This window comes from Gossypium arboreum, chromosome 11 (genome assembly GCF_025698485.1).
Source record: "Gossypium arboreum isolate Shixiya-1 chromosome 11, ASM2569848v2, whole genome shotgun sequence".
Classification (NCBI taxonomy): domain Eukaryota; kingdom Viridiplantae; phylum Streptophyta; class Magnoliopsida; order Malvales; family Malvaceae; genus Gossypium; species Gossypium arboreum.
The window spans coordinates 39,493,992-39,516,203 of NC_069080.1; the positions used below are offsets into that span (position 1 = coordinate 39,493,992).

Sequence of the window (22,212 nt, forward strand, 5' to 3'; positions counted from 1 at the left end):
TATTATTATTATTATTATTATTATTATTATTATTATTATTATTATTATTATTATTATTATTATTATTATTATTATTATTATTATTATTATTATTATTATTATTATTATTATTATTATTATTATTATTATTATTATTATTATTATTATTATTATTATTATTATTATTATTATTATTATTATTATTATTATTATTATTATTATTATTATTATTATTATTATTATTATTATTATTATTATTATTATTATTATTATTATTATTATTATTATTATTATTATTATTATTATTATTATTATTATTATTATTATTATTATTATTATTATTATTATTATTATTATTATTATTATTATTATTATTATTATTATTATTATTATTATTATTATTATTATTATTATTATTATTATTATTATTATTATTATTATTATTATTATTATTATTATTATTATTATTATTATTATTATTATTATTATTATTATTATTATTATTATTATTATTATTATTATTATTATTATTATTATTATTATTATTATTATTATTATTATTATTATTATTATTATTATTATTATTATTATTATTATTATTATTATTATTATTATTATTATTATTATTAAAACTATTTTATTTTTCTTTAAATTTATTCCTTTATTTTCATTATTTCACAAACTACTTTCTTGATTATCTTTCATGTATTTATTTATTTATTCATTTGTCCTATTTTGTTTCAAAATTGGTTTTTTCTTGGTTGATGCCTATTTTATTGTTATTATTTATTTTATTATTCATTTATTTTTCTCTAATTGTTAATCTTTGTGTTAAACTAATGTATATTACATGATTATTGTCATTATGTACTATGAATCGTTTATTAGTACATTCATATTGTTGTCATTAGTTAGCGTAATATTTTATTCACATACCTCTTTTAAATATTATATCAATTTTCACCCAAATTCATAAAAAAGGGAAAATTTTCGAAATAACAAGCAATGTCTGGTATTTGGGAGATTCGAGTAAACATACCCTAATTTACGGGGTTTCGATTTTCTCGTTGAACCTAAATAACCAAATATCCTTTTAAATTTTAAAATATATGGATTTTAAATAAAAATAAGGTACTATTCTGCGTATAGAAACTCGAGAAGGTCGTGCTCTAACTTACGGGATTTCGATTTTCCTCGTTGGATCTAAACAACCGAATATTCTTTGAAAAATCAAAGTACAAATTTTGAAATAAAAAAATTAAAAGGAAAGCTTATTTTCGCTGGTTCAAATGTCGTGTCCTGACTTACGGGATATGACATTTTGACATCTCGAGACAAGAGGGCTTTTAATGCTCGTTTCAATTTATTCAACCATTTCTTTATAATCAATATTAATAAAAAAAGGGATTGTATTTTAAATTTTTTTCGAGTCTTCAACTTTCGATGTTTAGACATTAATTAATCAATTAGGTACCAATTTTGGGTGTTACAAGAGTGTTAATCCTTCCTAGTACGTAACCGACTCCCGAACCTATTTTCTCGAATTTCGTAGACCAAAATTGTTGTTTTATCAAATCAAAACATTTTATTAAAATGACCAAATTACGAGGTGATCCGATCACACCTCGTAAAAAAAGGATTGGTGACGACTACCATTTTTTGTTTTCTTAAAATAAAAGTCGACCATTTTTCAAAAAAGTGGTTTTGACAGCTTGGTGACTCCACTGGGGAATGAATAAGAGAGTCAACCCGTGATTTGATTAATTCTTGTCTTATTGGTCGAAAATTGATAATTCGATTTAAAATTACGATTCTTCCATTGCATTTCATCCGTCATTTTTGTGATATTTGCTTTATTGGCTTGGAATGTCTTCGCATATTGCATTGCATGTCCGTTTGATCTTTCCCTTTTAAGTTGGAGTTAGAAGCTAGTCCTTCGTGAGGTCTTCACCTCCGTATAGGATAGTGGATCGCTTTCGAGATACATCTGTACCTATGTCTTCATGAGATTTTCATCTCTGTATAGCCATAGGGAAATGTATTCCTCTAAACTGAACCCGGTCCGTATGAGCCTATAATGGGTGAAGATCGAGAAATCTACCAATTTAGGTACCTTTACTTTAGAACCAAACCGTATATAGCGAGCCTTAAAAGCCCACCCTAGGTAGAGCCACTCCAAACCCTAGTGGTCACCCAAATAGTTGCTTTGTCTGTCATTTATGTTTTTTTTTGTACTGACATGTTTCTTTTGTTTTGGTTATGATTGCATTCATAGAAAAGAGGTGTTGATTCACGTTCAGTTGCTAAATATAGAGCTTGTCATGGAAAATAGATTTCTTAATAAAGTGGAAGACAATATAGCCGTTCGAATATGATCCGAGGAAACACGAGAAAAGGGTGACAGTCTGACGGAAGAGTACACGACTTTGCTTCGTTGCCCAAAAATTCAAGCTGACACAGATTATTCAAGAGCTGTCAACATCCCGACTTCTTTTTAAAGAAGCTAACGAGCCTCATGGGGATGAGTAAGTAATGGGTTGCAACCCAGATCAAGCAAAAAAGAGTTAGTAGAGGCATCCATTGGAAAGCTCGCGAGATTTGATCTTAACATCCGGATATGAAGAAAGGATTGATGTCTTCGCTTGGAGTATGAGGGCAAGGCCGTATATGTATTTGTTTTATGTAAATAAATTTTTTTTCTAGTAAAGTTGTTCTAGTAGGATTGAATCAAAATCAGTGTCTCTTTTTGCATTCATCCCATGCATTTGCATTACATTGCATCATATGCATTTAATTTCACGAAGAGACCCTAATTAAAACAAAATTATTTCAGTTAATCTGGAAACCAACAAGAGCCAGCCAATCAAACATTGTTACGGCACACAAGGAAAGACTAAAGCAATGGATCAAAGGTTGAAGAGATTAAAGCAAATGCAGATACAAATGCAAGAGGAGTTGGCCAAAATTCGATAAGGTATGAGAGATCAGAAGCTAGAATTCCAAAGAAATATGATAAGCCAGTTAACCCAGTTGCTGGGTAGAGGGTTAGAAAAAGGAAAGAGCCCTATGGTCAATACCGTGGACGATAATGAGGACCCTGCTTATCCTCCAGGCTTTACCCCAACAAACACCCAAGCACAACCAAATGCGTATCCACAAAGGGTGTCTGTTAACATCAGACCCTAATACTAGATCGGTACCTCAACATCGGTAAACTTCTCAACAGATTCAGGTTCTAACCCTAGGGTAATTTAACCAATCTTGCTGTCCTTGATCTGGATGATATAGCAAAAACAAAAAAGGCGAGAGTGGAGCTCCCAAAATAATTTGAAGATCGTTACAAATGGAAAAGGCGAGAGTGGAGCTCCCAAATCAATACTTTAAAGGCCCCAAAGAAGAGGGAAAATGAGGTGAATAATACGAGTATGTATAACAAAGGCTATTCAAAGCCGATTACTGTAAGCCAACCAAAGACGGCAACTACTAGACATCAGATCCCCCCAATGCAAGAACCCAACCCAAGACAAAACTCAAAAAAACTCCGGTTTATGCCCATACCAATCACGTATAGGGAGTTGTACCAAAGTTTGTTTGATGCACATACAGTATCCCCTTTCTACCTAAAACCTATGCAGCCCCCATACCCCAAATGGTATGACGCAAACACCCAATACGAGTGCCACGCGGGAATCACATGACACGCAATCGAAAACTGTACCGTTTTCAAAAAGATAATCGAAAGACTCATCAAAATGGGTATTGTGAAATTCGATGATCCATCTAGTGCAGAAAATCCGTTGCCCAACCATTCTGACAAAAGGATAAGCGCGATAATCGAGAGTGCGGGGAAGAGAATCAAGACAGATGTAGCAGAAGTAAAAACCCTGCTGAGGGAGGTTTGGAAGAAAATGGTAGAAAGAGGATTAATCACACGGGATTTAGGGGAGAAACCCGGAGAAGCAAGGAACTACTGTGAGTTTCATGATGAAGAAGGGCACGAGATTCAAAAGTACAATGAATTCAAAGCCTTGGTGCAAGGCCTGATAGATAATAAAGAACTAGAATTATTTGAATATACTGAAGGCTCGGAAGGAATGTTCAAAAATTGGAGCATCAATGCTATATCTGAAGAAGGAATTGGAAGAGAAAATTTATTAGGCATTTACCCTTATGAGCCTGGAAGTGTTCTGAACAATTGGACTGCTGAAGAGATTCCTGTAATTTTTAGAGTTGATTCAGAGTAATGTTCAAAACACGCTTGTTGCTTTAAGCCTAGAAGTAATAAGAATCCTTTTGTGAAATAGGCTCATGTCTAACATCTTTATTTTAAATGAAAAATGCATTTTGGTGTCGCACTTTGAGTAAATATTCTTTTATTCCTTCATTTTACTCATACTCATTAATAACTATTTTTAGATTCATCTATTCTTTGGAATATTCCTTTGTACCTATAATAGGTCTCGAGGTATCAATGATATGAATGACACTGCTACTAACCCAAAGTTTCTTTTGAGCGAGATATGTGTCTAGAGGGATCTTAGGACTTTGAAGATGACAGAGATTGTAACCTATCTCCTAATTTGTTGAGGATGGTAGAATAAGATGAAAAACAAATCCTACCTTACAAAGAGTCAGTGGACATTGTGAGCCTAGGAGAAGAGAAAGAGGTGAAAATCAGAGCCTGTATCACCACAAAGACAAAACAAGATGTCATTGAGTTATCCCAAGAATTCCAAGATGTTTTTGAATGATCGTATCAAGATACACCTGGGCTACTAATACGTATGGATGCTGTTAACGCTAAGAAAATCTTAAAAGAGGTCCATAAGGATATCTGAAGAACACATGCTAATGGTTTTACAATGGCCAGACAAACCATGAGGTTCGGGAACTGTTGGTCCACTATGGAAGGGGTTTGCATCAGTTATACCAAGAAATACCGTAAGTGTCAAATCTATGAAGACAAGATTCATATGCCTCTTTTATTTCTTCATGTTATGACTTCTCCATAGACTTTCTCTATGTGGGGCATGGATGTTATTGGGCCAATCTCGTCAAAAGCTTCTAACAGGCATCGATTTATCTTTCGGGTCGTCGATTACTTCACTAAATGAGTGAGAGCCACTTCATATGCCAATGTCACAAAATCGGCAGTCAGCAAGTTCTTAAAGAAAGAAATCATATGTCGATATGGAATACTAGAAAGGTCATATCTGACAACGCACTGAATTTGAACAACAGCACGATAGTGGAGGTCTACAGTCAATTTAAGATCAGACACCACAACTCGTTGCCATTTCGCCCAAAAATGAATGGTGCAGTTAAGGCCGCCAATAAGAACATTAAGAAGATCGTGGGGAAAATGACTGACACTTATAAAGATTAGCATGAGAAGTTACCATTTACCCTCTATGCTTATCAAACGACTGTTAAGACCTTCACCGAGGCAACACCTTTCTCATTGGTTTGTGGAATGGAAGCGGTTTTGCCCATTGAAGTTGAGATTCTTTCTCGCCGAGTTTTGGTTGAGCTAAAGTTGGATGAAGAAGAATGGATTCAATCCCGATATGATTAGCTAAACTTAATTGAAGAGAAAAGGTTGAAGGCTATCCGTCATGGTTAGATGTACAAAAAACGAATGATGTGAGCTTACAATAAAAAGGTTTGCCCCTAAGAGTTCCATCAAGGGAACTTGGTATTGAAGAAGATCCTTCATATATGAAAGGACTTCAGAGGAAAGTGGATGCCAAATTAATAGGGACCTTATGTGGTAAAAAAGGTCTTTTCTGGAGGAGCGTCGATATTGGCCAAGATGGATAGCAAGAACCTGCCTAATCTTGTAAATTTCGATTCAATCACGAAATACTTCACTTCAAAAAAAAAAGAAAAAAGGAAAAGAAAAAAAGAAAAGAAAAAAAGAAAAAAAAAAAGGAGAGGCCAAGGCGAAAACCCGCAAAGGGCGTCATGAGACCAAAGGAGTTTTGAGTTGAAAACCTGAAAAGGGCAGCTCAAATTTTAACCAAAGAATGGGCATTTAGTCAATAGGTATTTCACCTAAAAAAAAAGGGAAGAGGAAAAATTGGAGAGGCCAAGGCGAAAACCCATAAAGGGCACCTTGAGACCAAAGGGGTTTTGAGTTGAAAACCCCAAAAGGGCAACTCAAATTTTGATCGAAGATAGGGCATGTGGTAGTGTAATATCCTGATTTTGGGCCTAGTCGGAATAGTGGTTTCGAGACCACAAATCTGAGATAGAAAGAATTTTTTTTATAATTATTTTGAGGTCTATGATATGATTGCATGATTGTGTGAAAATTTCGTGAAGAAATTCTATGCATAAAGTGCTTAATTTGAAATTAGGGACTAAATTGAATAAATTGCAAAACTTGTGTTCTAGAAGCATTTTGCATAAAATTGAATTAGATTATTAATTAGAGGTCCTTACAGAGAATTTGACCAATTTGTAAGTCTATGGACAAAAATTGGACATGGATGAAATTTTTGGAAAGTTTAGTAGTAAGGGCATTTTGGTCATTTAGATATTAAATGAAATTATGTAGTATAGGAAGTTGTAGATAAAACGGAATAAAAACGAGGTATCGAGACCTCGAATTCATAAACCGAGCCATAAATATTTTTAGAAATATTTATGGAGTGTAAATAAGTTAGTATTAAAGTTTCGTCAAGAAATTTTAAGGTTTCGGTAATTAATTAGGTGAAAAGGACTAAATTGAACTAAGTGCAAAATTTGTGAGATGTGATTAAATAGCTTAAGTATTTAAAAAGATGGATTTAAAGAGCAATTAGACCCAAAGGTTAATGGCTGGACGGTTTGGGTATGAAATAAGCAAGAAAACAATGTGAACAAGGGCAAAATTGGAAATAGCATAAAAGTTAGTAATTAAATAATGATGTAATTGAAAAATCTAGACATTTCTTCATCTTTCTCAGCCGAAACGCCGTAGCAGGTCTCCTATGCTGGTTTTCATATTTTTGCACCATGTAAGTTCAATTTTACTTTTCTTAGTAATTTTTATGTTTTTGTGACTTTTACAATTAGGTCCAATCATCTAATTCATTAGTTTTTGATTTCGTGGATGAAATTGGAAGTTCCCCTAGCTGAGTAAGGGCATTTTATGATGAATTATTATGAAATTGAAGTTCTAATTTCATATTAAGGTTGTTTTATTAAGTCATTTTGATAGAAAATGGTATTTAGGACCTAATTGTGAAAAAATTGTGAATTAGATGTTGGTGTTGAAATTCAGAATATCAAAGGTTGTGAAATATTTTATAATGATAAAATAAAGTGTTAATTGAGAAAAATTAGTTTAATTTATGGGTGAATTGAGTAGGGACTAAATTGTAAAAAACTATAAATTTTGGGGTAAAAGTGTAATTTCAAAATTTGAACAGCATAAATTGTGAAGTGAAAAAGAAATCAAATAAATGCTAATGAGTAGAAATAATTTATATTATAGATCAAAGAAAGCGAGATTCAAGTCGTGATCGAGGGAAAAATAAAGTTCTGAGGAATAGGCTCGATTGCTAATATTTTATATCGAGGTAAGTTCATATGATTTTAATAATGCAATGTGTAATTTAAAGTTTTGAAATGAAAGTTTCATGAATGATATAGTATATTATTGCATATAAAATGTCATTAAACTGTGATAATTGTAAAATGATATTTGAATAAAAGTACAAATTAAATGGAACAACGGACTTGAGTACTTTCATTCAGTGGCTAAGAAGAATTGACGGAAAAGACCATGGTTGGACCATGGCAACATGTGAAATGTGATTTCCGTATAAGACCATAGCTGGGCTATGGCTTCGGAGAAATGTGATATGTGCTTCCGTATAAGACCATATCCGGGATATGGCATCGGTGTGATATGTGCTACTGTATAAGACCATATCTGGGATATGGCATCAGTGTGATACGTGATCCGTGTAAGACCATGGCTGGGCTATGGCCTCGGTATGTGATATGTGACTATGTGTAAGACCATAGTTTTACTATGGCATTGTGATAATGAGGTACTCAATTCCGTAATCGTTCCCTAATTTGATTATGAACGAAAATGTAAAATGGCCCGAAAAGATTAAGAATTGGTGAATACTATGAAAATGACACAATTTGGAATAAGTTCTTGATACTTGATGACATTGAGATTATGGATCTATGCTTATGAAGCATAATTATGTGTTCTTACCATAATGGATGAAATGATATTGTATGGATTTAGTGAATAATAGTGGTGAATGAATAAATATGGCCTTGGCGGTTTGGAGTTCTTGCAGAGTGTATATTTTGAAATTCACCATAAATTGTGGAAATTGAGTTAAGGGCTGAATAAAATATGAGATTAAAGCCTGATGAGTTTAGTTTCATATAGAGGAAATGGTGCATGCAATTGGATTTTATGTTATAAGATATTTAAATTGTTGTGAGATAGAGTTTGAATGATTCGAGATCCCCTGTTCTGATTTTAGAAAATCATTAGAAATTGTACAAAAATAATTATGAGTTTAATTTATATATTTAAAATCCTTATCGAGTCTATTTTCAAGAGGGATAGATGGGAACATCATCCAAGTCCCGAATTATGAGATAAATAATTTTTAGTGAAGAGAGATCAGAACTGTTGGACAGCGAAACAGGGGAAACTTTAATGAATAAACTGTACTAAATGGCTAAACCAAAAATTCTGGAAATTTTATGGCAGAAAGGTAAATGAATCTAGTTTCAAGGAAAATTAACGGAACTTAATTTAAAGTTTCGTAGCTCTAGAAATAAATTATTTAGTAAATGTATCTCGATAAAACAGTTTAAGCTGAGTATGTATAATTGTACAATTGTGGTGTTTTATCTTAAAAGCATGTTGGTAATTGCTTATTAATTTCATATGGACTTACTAAGCATTTATGCTTACTCCCTCCTTTTCATTCCTTGTAGTTTTGATAAGCCAGCTCGGAAATCGGGAACAGTCGGAGGCCCACTCACACTATCCGTATACCATCTTGGCGTAACGGCTTGTATATTTTGAGTATGGCATGTATAGCATTATAATCATTTTGTATATATGGTCTTATGATATGGATATTGAGTGGTATGGAAATGTTTGGTAATGATTAGCCATTGGAATGGCTAATCATGATCATATTTGGTGTTATATATACTAAATTGCTAGCTAATCCATGGAAACCATGAAATAGGCAAAATTTACCATAAAATAGATCCAGACAACAGCAGTGATGTGAGTTTGAAAAATCATTAAAAATAGTAGAAATACAATTAGATGATGAATAAAATATGGAATTGAAGAATTATTAGTCTATTTTCATATGGATGGAACAAAACAGGTATATGAGTTATATTTTATGAGAAGTTTAAATTTTTGTGAAACAGGGCCAGAGAGATTTCTGGATCCCCTATTCTGACTTTGGAAATTCACCATAAATTTTACAAATATAATTAGAAGTTATTCTTTATATGTAAAGATTCCTTATTGAGTCTAGTTTTATTAGAAACAAACGTAATAGTCATTGAAACTCTGTACAGGGAGATATCTGATTCATAATACACAGAGGTCAGAGCAGTCAAACCCTAAAACAGGGGAGACTTTAACTAATAAACTGTACTAATTGGCCTAACCAAAAATTGTAGAAAAAAATTAGTAGATAGATATATGAGTCTAGTTTAAGGAAAAATTTACAGAATTTGATTTCGAGTTTCGGAACTCGAGATATGAATTTTTAAGCAACTATGACGCAGTTGGACAGCTTGTCCGAATTTGTTTAAGTGCTCAAATAAGTTTAGTAATGCCTCGTGCTCGACTCCGGCGACGGTCTCGGGTAAGGGGGCGTTACAGGTAGTCTTGTCCCCTCAGAATTAACAAGGAGGAGGAACCTTACATCTTAGGGCATCAACAAAGTACTCTAGGTTTCCTAGACACAACTCAAGCTCAAAATGGTCTCAATCAATTTGGTCTCAAACTCAAACTCAAGCTGCGATATTTGGGGCACCTGTTTTCATCTTACTTATTTTGAATTTTAGCAAAGTTTGCTATCTTTGATTAATTTGTTCATTTCGAGCTATGCTCTCAATCAATTTCTTTCTTATTGTATTTGCCATCTTTGATTAAATTATTCGTCTAGAGCTATACTCTCAATCAATTTCCTTCTTGTCCATCATTATGATCTTTTTCAATCATTTTGCATTGAAATAACGATTAATGGACTAATAATACTTTCACAAAAGGAGTTTTGTATATTACTCTGAAAGCTTCTAAATAGTACAAGAACCTGAAACAGGACTATTATTTAGAACTCACCAAGCCTAAGGGTTGGAAATATTTGAGAAAGAGTCTAAATTGTGATTGTTTCTTCAGGTTTTCTATCAAAGATATCAGCTGAACAAGAAGACAGGATATTGTGTCAGTGATAAAACCTTGATAAACAATGAGCAATGACAACCCAAACATTAAGATGGAATCATTCTCATGACATTCTGCATTCATGAAAATATCATTCATACACATATAGTTAGGAGCATTTGATTCATTCTGATCATGACATCTTAATCATTTGGCATAAGCCTATGAAATCGATTTTATAGGTCATGTCCCACAGAGAGCGATGTAGCAAGATCAGTGAATCCACAAATCCCATCTCTCTAAAGTAGCAGTGGAGCAGATTGAAGTTGTAGATCTTATCTCCTTAAAGTTACAGTGGAGTAGATCGAAGATGGCGGATCTTATCTTCCTGAAGTTGCAGTGGAGCAGATTGAAGCCAAAAGCCTTATCTTCCTGAAGTTACTGCGGAGCAAGCTGAAGACAGCAAATCTTATTTCCTTAACGTTGCAGTGGGACAGATTAGAGCTACAAATTATGGAAAATCTTATCTTCTTAAAGTTGTAGTGGAGCAGATTGAAACCACCAACCTTATCTCCTTGAAGTTGCAAAAGAGCAGACTGAAGATAGCGAATCTCATTTCCCTAAAGTTGTAGTGGAGCAGATTGAAGCTACAAGTTACGGACCTTATCTCCCTGAAGTTGCAGCAAAGCAGACTAAAGATAATGAATTTCATTTCCCTAAAGTTGCAGTGGAGCAGATTGAAGCTACAAGTTACGGATCTTATCTCTCTGAAGTTGCAATATGTCAGATCAAATCCACCAAAGCCAAACCTTATCTCCTTGAAGTTGCAATGGAGCAGGTTAAAAATAACAAGTCTTATATCCTTGAAGATGCAGTGGAGCATATTAAAGCAACAATTCCTATAACCTTGAAGTTACAGTAGGTTGGAATGAGGCCACTTGAAGAAAAGAAGCACCAAAGAGTCGAGATTCAGCAGGACCAGGCAAAATTGGCCCTTTTAAAGTCTTTGCTCCATTCTCATTACACGATAATGAGCAAAGAGGGGCAGTTGTAATAGGCCAATTTTGGCCTGGGCCCAAATTTACCAAAATAAAACAAAAACCCAAACCAATAAATAAGTAGTCCAAAATTACATGTCCATTATAGTCCAAGTACAGGCTCAAACTAAACTAAGCCAAAAACCCTAGCCCAATTCTAACCCTGGCCCAAATCAGCCCAACACTTAAACTAAACAAGAAAACCCTAGCCTCCCTAACGCTCTTTAGCCGCTGCTTCACCTCCACATCAACCTTCGTACCCCCACAGCTGGCCTCCATACCTGTAAAAAGGACAAACAACGCTAGCACAGAAGAAATGCAAGGAAAAAAATTTGTTTCTCTTTTTCTTTCGGCTATAAAAAAAGCCACGAACAATGTATCTTTTTTTTATGAACACATAAAAATATCAAATAGAATTCAGATTAGAGATTGTCAAAAGTGATTGTTTTTCTTTCTTTCTTTTTATTTTCGCATGGATTTATTATTGTAAATAGAACAAAAAAGAAAAAAAATGTTAGAAAAAACAAACCTTCGCGCTTCGTCACCGGGAACGGCTGAGGTAGCCACTTCCGATGAAAAGTGGCCGAAACCGAATGTTCTTTCTACTTTTGGGTCATTTTTGTAAAGATTTCGAAAAATTTTTGCCTGAATCTAGGTTTAGGAGGGTCGAAATATCAAAAATAGGGTTTTTGGATTTTTTGGTGCTGCTGTTGCGGTGACGAGTGGCGGCTCGGTAGCCAATAATAGGAGGCAATGTGAGAGAGAGGAGAGTTTTTCAGAATTTTTCTTTTTGTTTTGAAGGCTGAAATGAATTTTTTTGGAAAAATTTTGACTTAAATAGGGGTTCCAAAACGACGTCGTTTTGGATTTTAATTTCAAACGCCGTCAACCTGCGCCTTGACCGTCCTGCTTACGGGATCCGCGCATTTTTTACTTTTGGGCTATTTGCATGGTCAGTTCTTCTGCTTTTGCAGGGCACTACAATCTGGTCCTTTTACATTTTTTTAATTTTACAAATTTGGCCCTTCAATTTTGTTTCATTTTTAATTTAGTCCGTCGCCTTGCCAGATGAAACGTTGAGCATAAGGGCCAGGTTTAATTTCATATTCGGTCCCTATGAATTTTCGCGTCTTGTACTTTAGTCCTTATTTGCTTATTTTATCGCAATTTTTACTGTTAATTTCATCTTTACTATAATTTAGTCCTTGGCTCATTTAATTCAAATTTTTATAAAAGATTTTTTTTAATTGTGTACTCATTCATTTACTATTCTTTTATTCGATTCTTTTATATTTTAAATTTAATATTATTTACTTGTTTTAGTTATTTATTCATTTTTATGTTATTTATTCGTTTATTGTTCACATTATTTATTTATTGCTCTTACTTTTAAAAATCTAAACTTAACATTATGTATATCTATTTTACTTACTTATTTATTTATCATTCTATACGCTTTATATACATATTAAAGTTTGTAAAGTTAATATTTTGTTAATTCGTGTATTTTATTACTACTAATATTCACTTATTTATTTATTTTGTTTATTTAATATTTCCTTTATTTCATCTTTTACAATTGTTTTTTATATTTTCTTTTATTTTGTCTTTGTTTATTTATTTTAATTGTTTTCTAATTTTTAATGTATTTCAAAATTTAGATATTATTATTATTATTATTATTATTATTATTATTATTATTATTATTATTATTATTATTATTATTATACTTTCTTTTGTTTTTGTATTTACTTATTTTTTATTATCATAGTACTAAATTAATTAGTTTTTAATATTATTGCTATTATTATTCTTTTATATATTTACTTACCTAAAATTTTATATATATATATATATATATATTATTTTATCATTTGTCTATTTATATCCTTTGATATAGTTTTAAAACTATTTTATTTTTCTTTAAATTTAGTCCTTTATTTTCATTATTTCACAAACTTCTTTCTTCAATATCTTTCATGTATTTATTTATTTATTCATTTGTCCTATTTTGTTTCAAAATTGGTTTTTCTTGATTGATGTCTATTTTATTGTTATTGTTATTATTTATTTTATTATTCATTTTATTTTTCTCTAATTGTTAATCTTGGTGTTAAATTGGTGTATATTACATGATTATTGCCATAATGTACTATGAATCATTTATTAGTACACTCGTATTGTTGTCATTAGTTAGCGTAATATTTTATTCACATTCCTATTTTAAATATTATATCAATTTTCACCCAAATTCATAAGAAAGGGAAAATTTTCGAAATAATAAGTAATGTCTGGTATTTGGGAGATTCGAGAAAACGTACCTTAACTTATGGGTTTTCGATTTTCTCGTTGAACTTAAATAACCAAATATCTTTTTAAATTTTAAAATATATGGATTTTAAATAAAAATAAATGTAATATTCCGCGTTTAGAAACTTGAGAAGGTCGTGCCCTAACTTACGGGATTCCGATTTTCCTCGTTGGATCTAAACAACTGAATATCCTTTTAAAAATCAAAGTACGAAATTTGAAATAAAACAATAAAAAGGCAAGCTTATTTTCGCGGGTTCAAATGACATGTCTTAACTTACGGGATGTGACATTTTGATATCTCGAGACAAGAGGGCCTTTAATGCTCGTTTCAATTTATTCAAGCATTTCTTTTTAATCAACATTAATAAAAAAGGGATCGTATTTTAAATTCTTTTTGAGTTTTTAACTTTCGACGTTTAGACATTAATTAATCAATTAGGTAACAATTTTGAGCGTTACGAGGGTGCTAATCCTTCCTCATACGTAACCGACTCCCGAACCCGTTTTCTCGAATTTTGTAGACCAAAATTGTTATTTTAGTAAATCAAAACATTTTATTAAAACGACCAAATTACGAGGTGATCTGACCACACCTCATAAAAAAAGGATTGGTGGCAACTCCCATTTTTCACTTTCTTAAAATAAAAGTCGACGATTTTTCAAAAAATATGATTTCGACAGGTACTATTTTGTTTTTTAAATGGTTTGGAAATTTAATTTTGTATTAGACTATCCAAAATTTTAAAAATCTTAATTCAAATACACTTTCAGCCAAATTTATGATTAATTCTAAAAAATTAAAAAGTAAAATAATATAATTTTTATGGGTAAGTAATGTTCTTTTAATCAATATATGGGAAGAAATCACAACTTAAAACTAAAATAGTTTTAAATATTTTTATAATTTTTATATAATCAACATTTTATTAATTTAATCATCATATTTTTAGAATTATGGATGTTAAGTTTTAAGTAAAACTAAGATTTTAAACTATGTATTTTATGAAAAGAATTTTAAAATTAACTATATATTAATATAAATAATATTTTAAATTGATGAAATAAAAATATTAAACCAATTGAAAAATCAAATATAATTATATTAATAAATTTAATAATTAAATTGTAAATATTAATCATAAAAAGTAAATATTATATTAATGTGAGTAGATACGTGAATATATAAAACAAAATAAATTGGATAAAGAAGAAAATGGAAGATAATTAAAGCAATAGTAAGATTAAGCAGGTGGCGGCACTTGGAAATGGTTGAACAAGGGGTGAAAATATCAAAATGCAGGCAACAAGTTGGGGAGTGGGACCCAGACATCAAGTTTCAAGGTGGAAAGCGGTGAGAAAGAGAAGGTTCGGTGGTGGCCCACTGCAAATGCGGCGACACGCAGCTTTGCATATACCTTAACCATTTGATATTAAAAAATAGTTAAAACCTTAGTTCCCTTATTTAATATTCTTTTTTGAATGCTTTAATATTACAAATATATTGAGATAAGAATCTCAAACATTGTATGTGATCAAACTTAAATTTAAATTTAAATTTGAAAAAATTTACCTTAATAAACGATCTTTTTAAAAGCATAATATGAAATAGGATTATCAAGTCATCCTACATCTCTTTTAATTATTTAATAATATTTTAATATTTTTTATATCATTATCATAATTTTAATAATTTTTAACTTAAACTTTAAACTTGGACTTTTGGTTCAAGATTTAAAGTTCGGGATTCGAGTTTGGGTTAAGATTCAGGTTTAGGTTTAGGTTTAGGTTAAAAAAATTATCAAAATTATATATGAATAATAAGCTTAATGATAAATTTAGCTACTAACGTTACATGTTTCGTCAAAATGTTTCTAATTTTATTTTAGTCTTTTTACTATCAACCTTTTTTTCAAATTACCTTTTCTAATGATTTGATGAAATTAGGGTTAAAAATTAACGTGGATGATGTGGAATATTTTAATGAGATGTGATTTATTACTTAAGTAACCCAATAAAGTAATTATATGTGAAAAATAATGAAATAAATAAATCATACATGAAATTAAAAAATAACTCTTAATTTAAAGAAAATAAACATAATTATATAAAAAATGTTTCAAAATGAATGCATATATTTGTTTCTTGAGAGATTTCAAAAGATAATTAATAAATCAAACTGAAAATACCAAATGTGTGCATTCATTTTGAAACTTTTTAGATAATTATGTTTATTTTCTTTAAATTAAGAGTTATTTTTAATTATTTTTAATTTTATGAATTATTTATTTATTTATTAATTTCCACATGTAATTATTTTATTATATTATCTAAGTAATAAATTACATCTCATTAAAAATATTCCACATATGAAATTTCATATCATCTTGTTAATTTTTAATGGTACTTTCATCAAATTTATTTTAAAAAATAACAATTTGAAAAAGGAACAAAGGTTGATGGCAAAAAAGTATCAAAATTACAATTAGGGTCATTTTGAAAAAATATATAAACGTTAGTAATCAAATTTATCATTAAACTTAAATAATATAAAAAATTATTAAAATATTATTAAATAATTAAAAAGAAATATAAGATAATATGACGCTTCGTTTCATATAATCTTTTCTCTCTCTTTAGGTTTTTTAAAAATATTTAAGAAAATATATATTTAAGGAAACCGCTATTTCTCTTCAAATTTTTTTCTTTGCTCTTGGTACCTAGTTTCTCATTTATGAAGGTTTTTACTAATATTAGCTAAAGTTTCTTAGTTTCATGAATACCTATTGGACCCACTCCTCAACATTTATATTTACAATAATTAATGGGATGATGTGATGAAATGGAACCCACCAATTCCCAATATACAAGGAAATGAAATGAAACAATACCCTCAAGTGGGGGGGAATAGTTAATTAAATTATGATAGAAACTAATACATATAATTACATTTTTTTTTTAAGTTGAGTTGACATTTCTTGACTCCTATGATCTCTTCACAAATTTTTAATTCGATTTTGATGATCCAAATCAAAGGTGCTGAGTAGTTAATTAAGGTTATTGTATTAAATTGAGTTAATTTCAGATGTTGTTTTATATGTATTTGAAAAAGATATTATATGAAATTGTAATTTCACGTTATTTTTATCTTTTTAATAAGAGAATGACAAATTAAATTTTCCTCTTTTATTATTTTTAGTTGGATTTATAATTTTTCAAGAGAAAGAAATTAAAAATTAGGAGAAAAATCTAATTTATCATTTTTATTGAAAAGGGATAAAGATAATATAAAATTACAGATTTCATACAATCTATTCTCGTGTTTAAAAGGGTTAATATAGGATTATACTCTATCACTTAATAATAAGATAACATATTAATACTAGTGTAAACTAAAAAATTTAAAATTTTAAAATTAAATACTATTAAATTTATTTAAATATAATTAAATATTAATTATGATTTTTTTAGGTTTTGAATTTTAAATTTCAAGTTTAAATTTGAGATTTTGGGTTTCTAATTTCAAATTTCGGGTTTGATGTTTTTATTTATGTTTAATTATTATAATTAATATTTATTTTTTAAATAAGGGTATTACTATTTGTTTTAAACCCTTCAATATTTTTCTTGTTTTATACTAATAATGATATATTATCTTATCATTAATTGAAAGTATATAAAATTTATGCACTGACAATGAATCAAATATTTTTCTAATTTAAAATATTCCTCAAATATTAATTAATTAAATTGGAGAAACATTAGGTCAAGCACACAATTTCTAGCAAAGTGCAATTTCAAAATAAAATAAAGTTCAAAATAAAATTACATTTAACCATATCATTATCTTTGTCTCAATTAAATTAAAATGTCACAATTGACATTTATATTAAAGTTTTAAATTTTAACCTTAATTATTGTAAATATTTTAACTAATTAAATTTAAAATATTTTATTCAAAGTTTTTAAGATATATTGTTAAATTTTTATTAATGACAAATTTTAAAGAATAAAAAGTCAGAATTTAAAATTTTGACTACAAAAAGAATTGAGAACTTGACAAATTTGTTTTTCGAAAGAGAGAATAATTTGTAAAATCATAATAACAACAAGATTATTATATTATGAAACATAAAAGTTTGGTTTTAATCTCAAACAACTTTATTTATATTCCTCAATTATTAAAAGATAAAATTAAACTGGTGATTTTGAAAGAAAAAAAAACTTAAGGTTAATAAAACCTTAGTTGAATGATGAAGATTAAATTGAGTGGGCATAGATTTGAAGCTACTGTATTATTTTTGATATGATATTATTTTTTAAATAAATGAAGACTTGACCAATAATGGATATGAAGGATGATTTTTGATTTATTTACATTGAATACGAGAGAAGGCAAGTCGAAGGCCAAAAGGGTGGCTGACATGAACCGTACCATTGACATCTGATTGGGTAAATGAGACGTAGAAATTGCGAAGTTTTGTAGGTCCCATTCTACACCGTCCCCTTGTCTCACCCTCCTCGAATAAATAAATAAAATGTAAACCATAATTCCCTGATTCTTTCAAAGTATGAGTTTCACCATCTACGTCTCTTTGCACTCTCCAAAAGCCGCCGAAAGGTCCCAAAGGCCCCATCCCATCTGTTTTCTCTATTGCCCTTCCCTAAACTCATTCATTTCCCTATCGCCACACTCTGCTCCTTTTTTCTTTTCCTTTTATGCAAATGTGAATTTGTTGTGGATAACCATCACCATGGATTTATATTTATAATAATAATAGTGAGTTCCCGTAGAGCCAGCCAGTTTTGGAATGCAATGAGTGAGCTTTGAAGAAAATTTTGGATTTATATATTTATATGGAGAGAGAGGGGGATGAATTCACACAACAACAGCAGCCAGACCAAAGACCCTAGTTTTGTTGGTTATGCCGAAACATTGTTTGCCTGCTTTAATCTTTTCCTCCAATGAAAATGGAGGCATACACTCATTGCCACGTATTTTGCCTTACAAGATCAATTTTATCTTCTTACTTTTTAAGAGGAGAGGAGATGGATGGATGGGTCAATGCTTGAAACCAACTCCCTAGATTGGCTTGGAAGTTACATGTGCTGACTTCACTGATGATGAAATATATTTCGACCCTCAACTTGTAATTTGTCGGCCATCACTGGGCTGCCTATAACATTAATAAATATATGGACTTGAATGCAATGATACAAGAAATTAAATTCAAACCTTCAACCCAAATATATATATATATAACACTTCCTACAGAGATCGAATTTAATATGAGCATCATAATTTATTATTAAAATTAGTGAATCACATACATATGGCCATTAAGAGTGAAAACATATGTTGAAGTCTTGATTTTAATTAAAGAGTGGATGATGATTTAGATTAGAAATAAATAGTGGGGTATACTTGATAATTTCCTGACCAATCAGAAATTCTTAAAAAACAAAACAACTAAAGCTTTGATCTCTCATCTAAGATCATAAACTGGGAAAAATATAAGTCTGATTTATTCGTGCCATGCATACAATCATGACTTAAACACAAAGATCATGAAAAGAGAAGGGTTACATAGTAGCCAAAGAAAATTGATTTTAAAGGATCACCGACAGATTCTCATTTTTCTCTCTAATTTCACAGCTTTTAACACCAAAAAATAATCCGATAAAAAGTAAAAAAAGAGAGAAATCCCATGTGCCGATAATACACAAACTCGCCGGAAAATTCATTTCCGGGGAAACACCTCCCCAGAAGTATCCAAAAATAATCTAAACCCCGGTTGCGGTGGTGGTAGCGGTAGAAATGAAGAATATTACATCGAAACTAGATCATTCCAAAAAAAAAAAAAAACCCTCCTCTTCAAACAAACAACTTGAGTAATTTTTTATCAGTTCCTCTGCTGCCTTGCCCTTGTTGATCTGCAAAAACACTTTCGAAGCACGTCGTCGTCACAGATTCCTCCGAGTTCATAGACGGAGTCCCTGGTCGTCGATTATCGGTAGCTCGCTTGCCTGTAAAGCTCGGGGTCAAGCCAAGATCTAGATCAGAGGGCTGTAGTTTCTTGAATTCTTCTTCGACTCTTTTACGCTTGGGTGAAACCCTGGATCTCGAATTTGAGAATCGACAGTTGGAGTTGAGATTCGTGGATGTCTCTCGCAATTTCCACATGTCCGTGCACGTGGCTTCGGACGTTTCGTCGGATGCTGGCGTCGGAGACATGAGTTCAGGCATGGAACGTAGAGATCCTCCTCGCAGGACGGTTTCCACCGCCGCTTGGCAAACGTGCCAGTTTCCGGTCCACAAAAGCCCCACGGCTCCGTTCACAGGGTTCACTGTTCTCCCACAAGCTTCGAACAACAGCGACTGGAATAAAGCTGATCCAAAGATTAAGAAGCAATTGGAGTCAGAATTTGGTATGAGAAACAATAACAGAAGAACAAAAAGAGAGAAAAGATAGAGGGCATGGGCATACCAGGGCGTTGAGATTCAGGAACGGCGGAAATAAAGGACATGAGACCAGCACGGCCGAAAAACTTGGCAACGAAAACAGTGGCGTGGCCTTGAGCTTCAGGGCTCTCAATCCATTGCAAACAAGGACGTAATATACAAGACTCACTGCAGCCTTTCCGTAAGACTCGGCAGCCGTTGCAACTCATGATCGGACTCAAGATTCAAGACTCAACTCAACAACTATGTAGTACTACACTTTTCCTGGCTTAGCATGAAAACCAATGTACTCTCTGAAACTTGGTTGCGCAGGCAGGGTTGCTGGCTGGTGTTAACAACGGAGAAATGGAAGAGAGAGAGAATAAGGGTGAGAAATGAGAGAGGAAGGAGGGTTTTAAAGAGGCGGGGAGGGGGGAAGGGAGAGTAAACCCAGGGGTTGAGTTGAGTTAGGGGGTTGGGTTAGCGGGGAGTAGTGGGTTTAGTGTGGGAACAGTGCCTTGGGATGAGGGGAAGTGAAGAGGTTATAGATTCCAAAGTCCTGGGCATGAGCGGCCCCGTGTTTCCGCGAATGCTTGTCGCTCCACCGTTGGAAAATTTCTTTTCCCTTTTACATAAGATTCCCCTACTTCCCAGTTTTAAGTTTTCTTATATTTATTTTTAAAAAATAATTAACTGGTCAAATTTATTACAATTATTAACTTTATATTTCAGTCCAAATTATTAATATTTATAAAAATTTTAAAGTTAATTACTATAATTTTCATTTTAAATTGATTTTTAAACTTTAAAGTTAAAAATGGTTTTGTACTCTTCTATATATTTTATATAATTAATGATTTACTGTAATTCTCATTTTAAATTGGTTCTTAAACTTTAAAGTTAAAAATGATTTTGTACTCTTCTATATATTTTGTATAATTAATGATTTAATTATTTAACTTCTGAATTTTTGATATAATAATACTTTTCATGCATATACATTTTCAAATCGATCGATATGTTTATCATATCGATCTAAAAAAGTGTATATATTAATATTTATTGAACAAATTAAAGTTTTTTAAACGGACTTTATTTTTTTATCCAAGCCTATTTTTCGAACCTAATTTTTTCCCACCCTCCCACATTTCGAGTGGACCTTCAAGCCGGGCCAGGTAGCCCGACCCATGAATAAGTCTAAAGTGAATCCCTCTCCATGAATTACAATATATATATTTATCATTACCTCAAGTTAATTTGTTTTTTATTTGAATACAGTGAAAAAAATTAGTTACTAAAATAGATATTTTTAAGGTTGTTTTTTAGAATAGTAGTTTAATATTCACGAGCGTCAGGTTTCTTTAAGAGTAAAGCAGTTGATTTTATTTCCAAGCCCAAGATTCTCGGAAAGTACAAAAAGTGCATCTAGTGTATATTCAAAGATCTTGACACCCACAAGTGTCGAGTTGATTGCAAAATAAAGACCAGGGTATTTTCATTTAGTGATGACTATTAGCTTTTTAATTGTATTTAATAAAAGAAGACCTTAACACTCATGAATGTCGAGTTATATATAATTTATTTGCATTTAATTTTTGACTTTTAAGGATTTTAACCCTAAAAAGTAGTGTTCAAGTCTACTTTAATTAAAATTTTATCAGTTTGGAAAACATAACTCTAATAAATGTATTCACAAGAACATAATGGGTGTTGAGTTCTTCTATATTTTAAATTTCATCATTTGGGGTTAACCTAATCTTAGTAAATTCATTCAATGGACATCGAAACACATAGATGTCGAGTTCTATATAATTTTTTTACCATGCCTATAAATAGCCTTTCCCTTCATTGATTTTTTCACACAACCAAAACTTTTTTTACATCATTGTTGAGTTTCACAAAATTTTTTGACGGAACAAGTTGGTGACTGCAAACTCACTATTGTCTTCAATCGAACATTAATTCAAATTGAGCAATTTGTGAGCATATTCAAGAAATTCTTGCCCATGTGTGTTAAGTTTGAGTGTCCAATAATAGCTTGGCTACTCATATGTAGATAGATA

At 31.0% G+C, this 22,212-nt stretch overlaps 1 protein-coding gene across 1 annotated transcript; it reads right to left on the reverse strand.

The window, feature by feature from the left end:
- Nucleotides 1–19,211: 19,211 nt before the first annotated feature.
- LOC108467719 (LOB domain-containing protein 38-like) lies at nt 19,212–20,659 on the reverse strand. The gene is made up of 2 exons (XM_017768466.2): nt 20,196–20,659; nt 19,212–20,097 (listed from the first exon to the last, which is right to left on the reverse strand). The coding sequence occupies exons 1-2, from the start codon at nt 20,377–20,379 to the stop codon at nt 19,583–19,585; spliced, it is 699 nt and encodes a 232-aa protein (XP_017623955.1). The 5' UTR covers nt 20,380–20,659; the 3' UTR covers nt 19,212–19,582.
- Nucleotides 20,660–22,212: the final 1,553 nt, after the last annotated feature.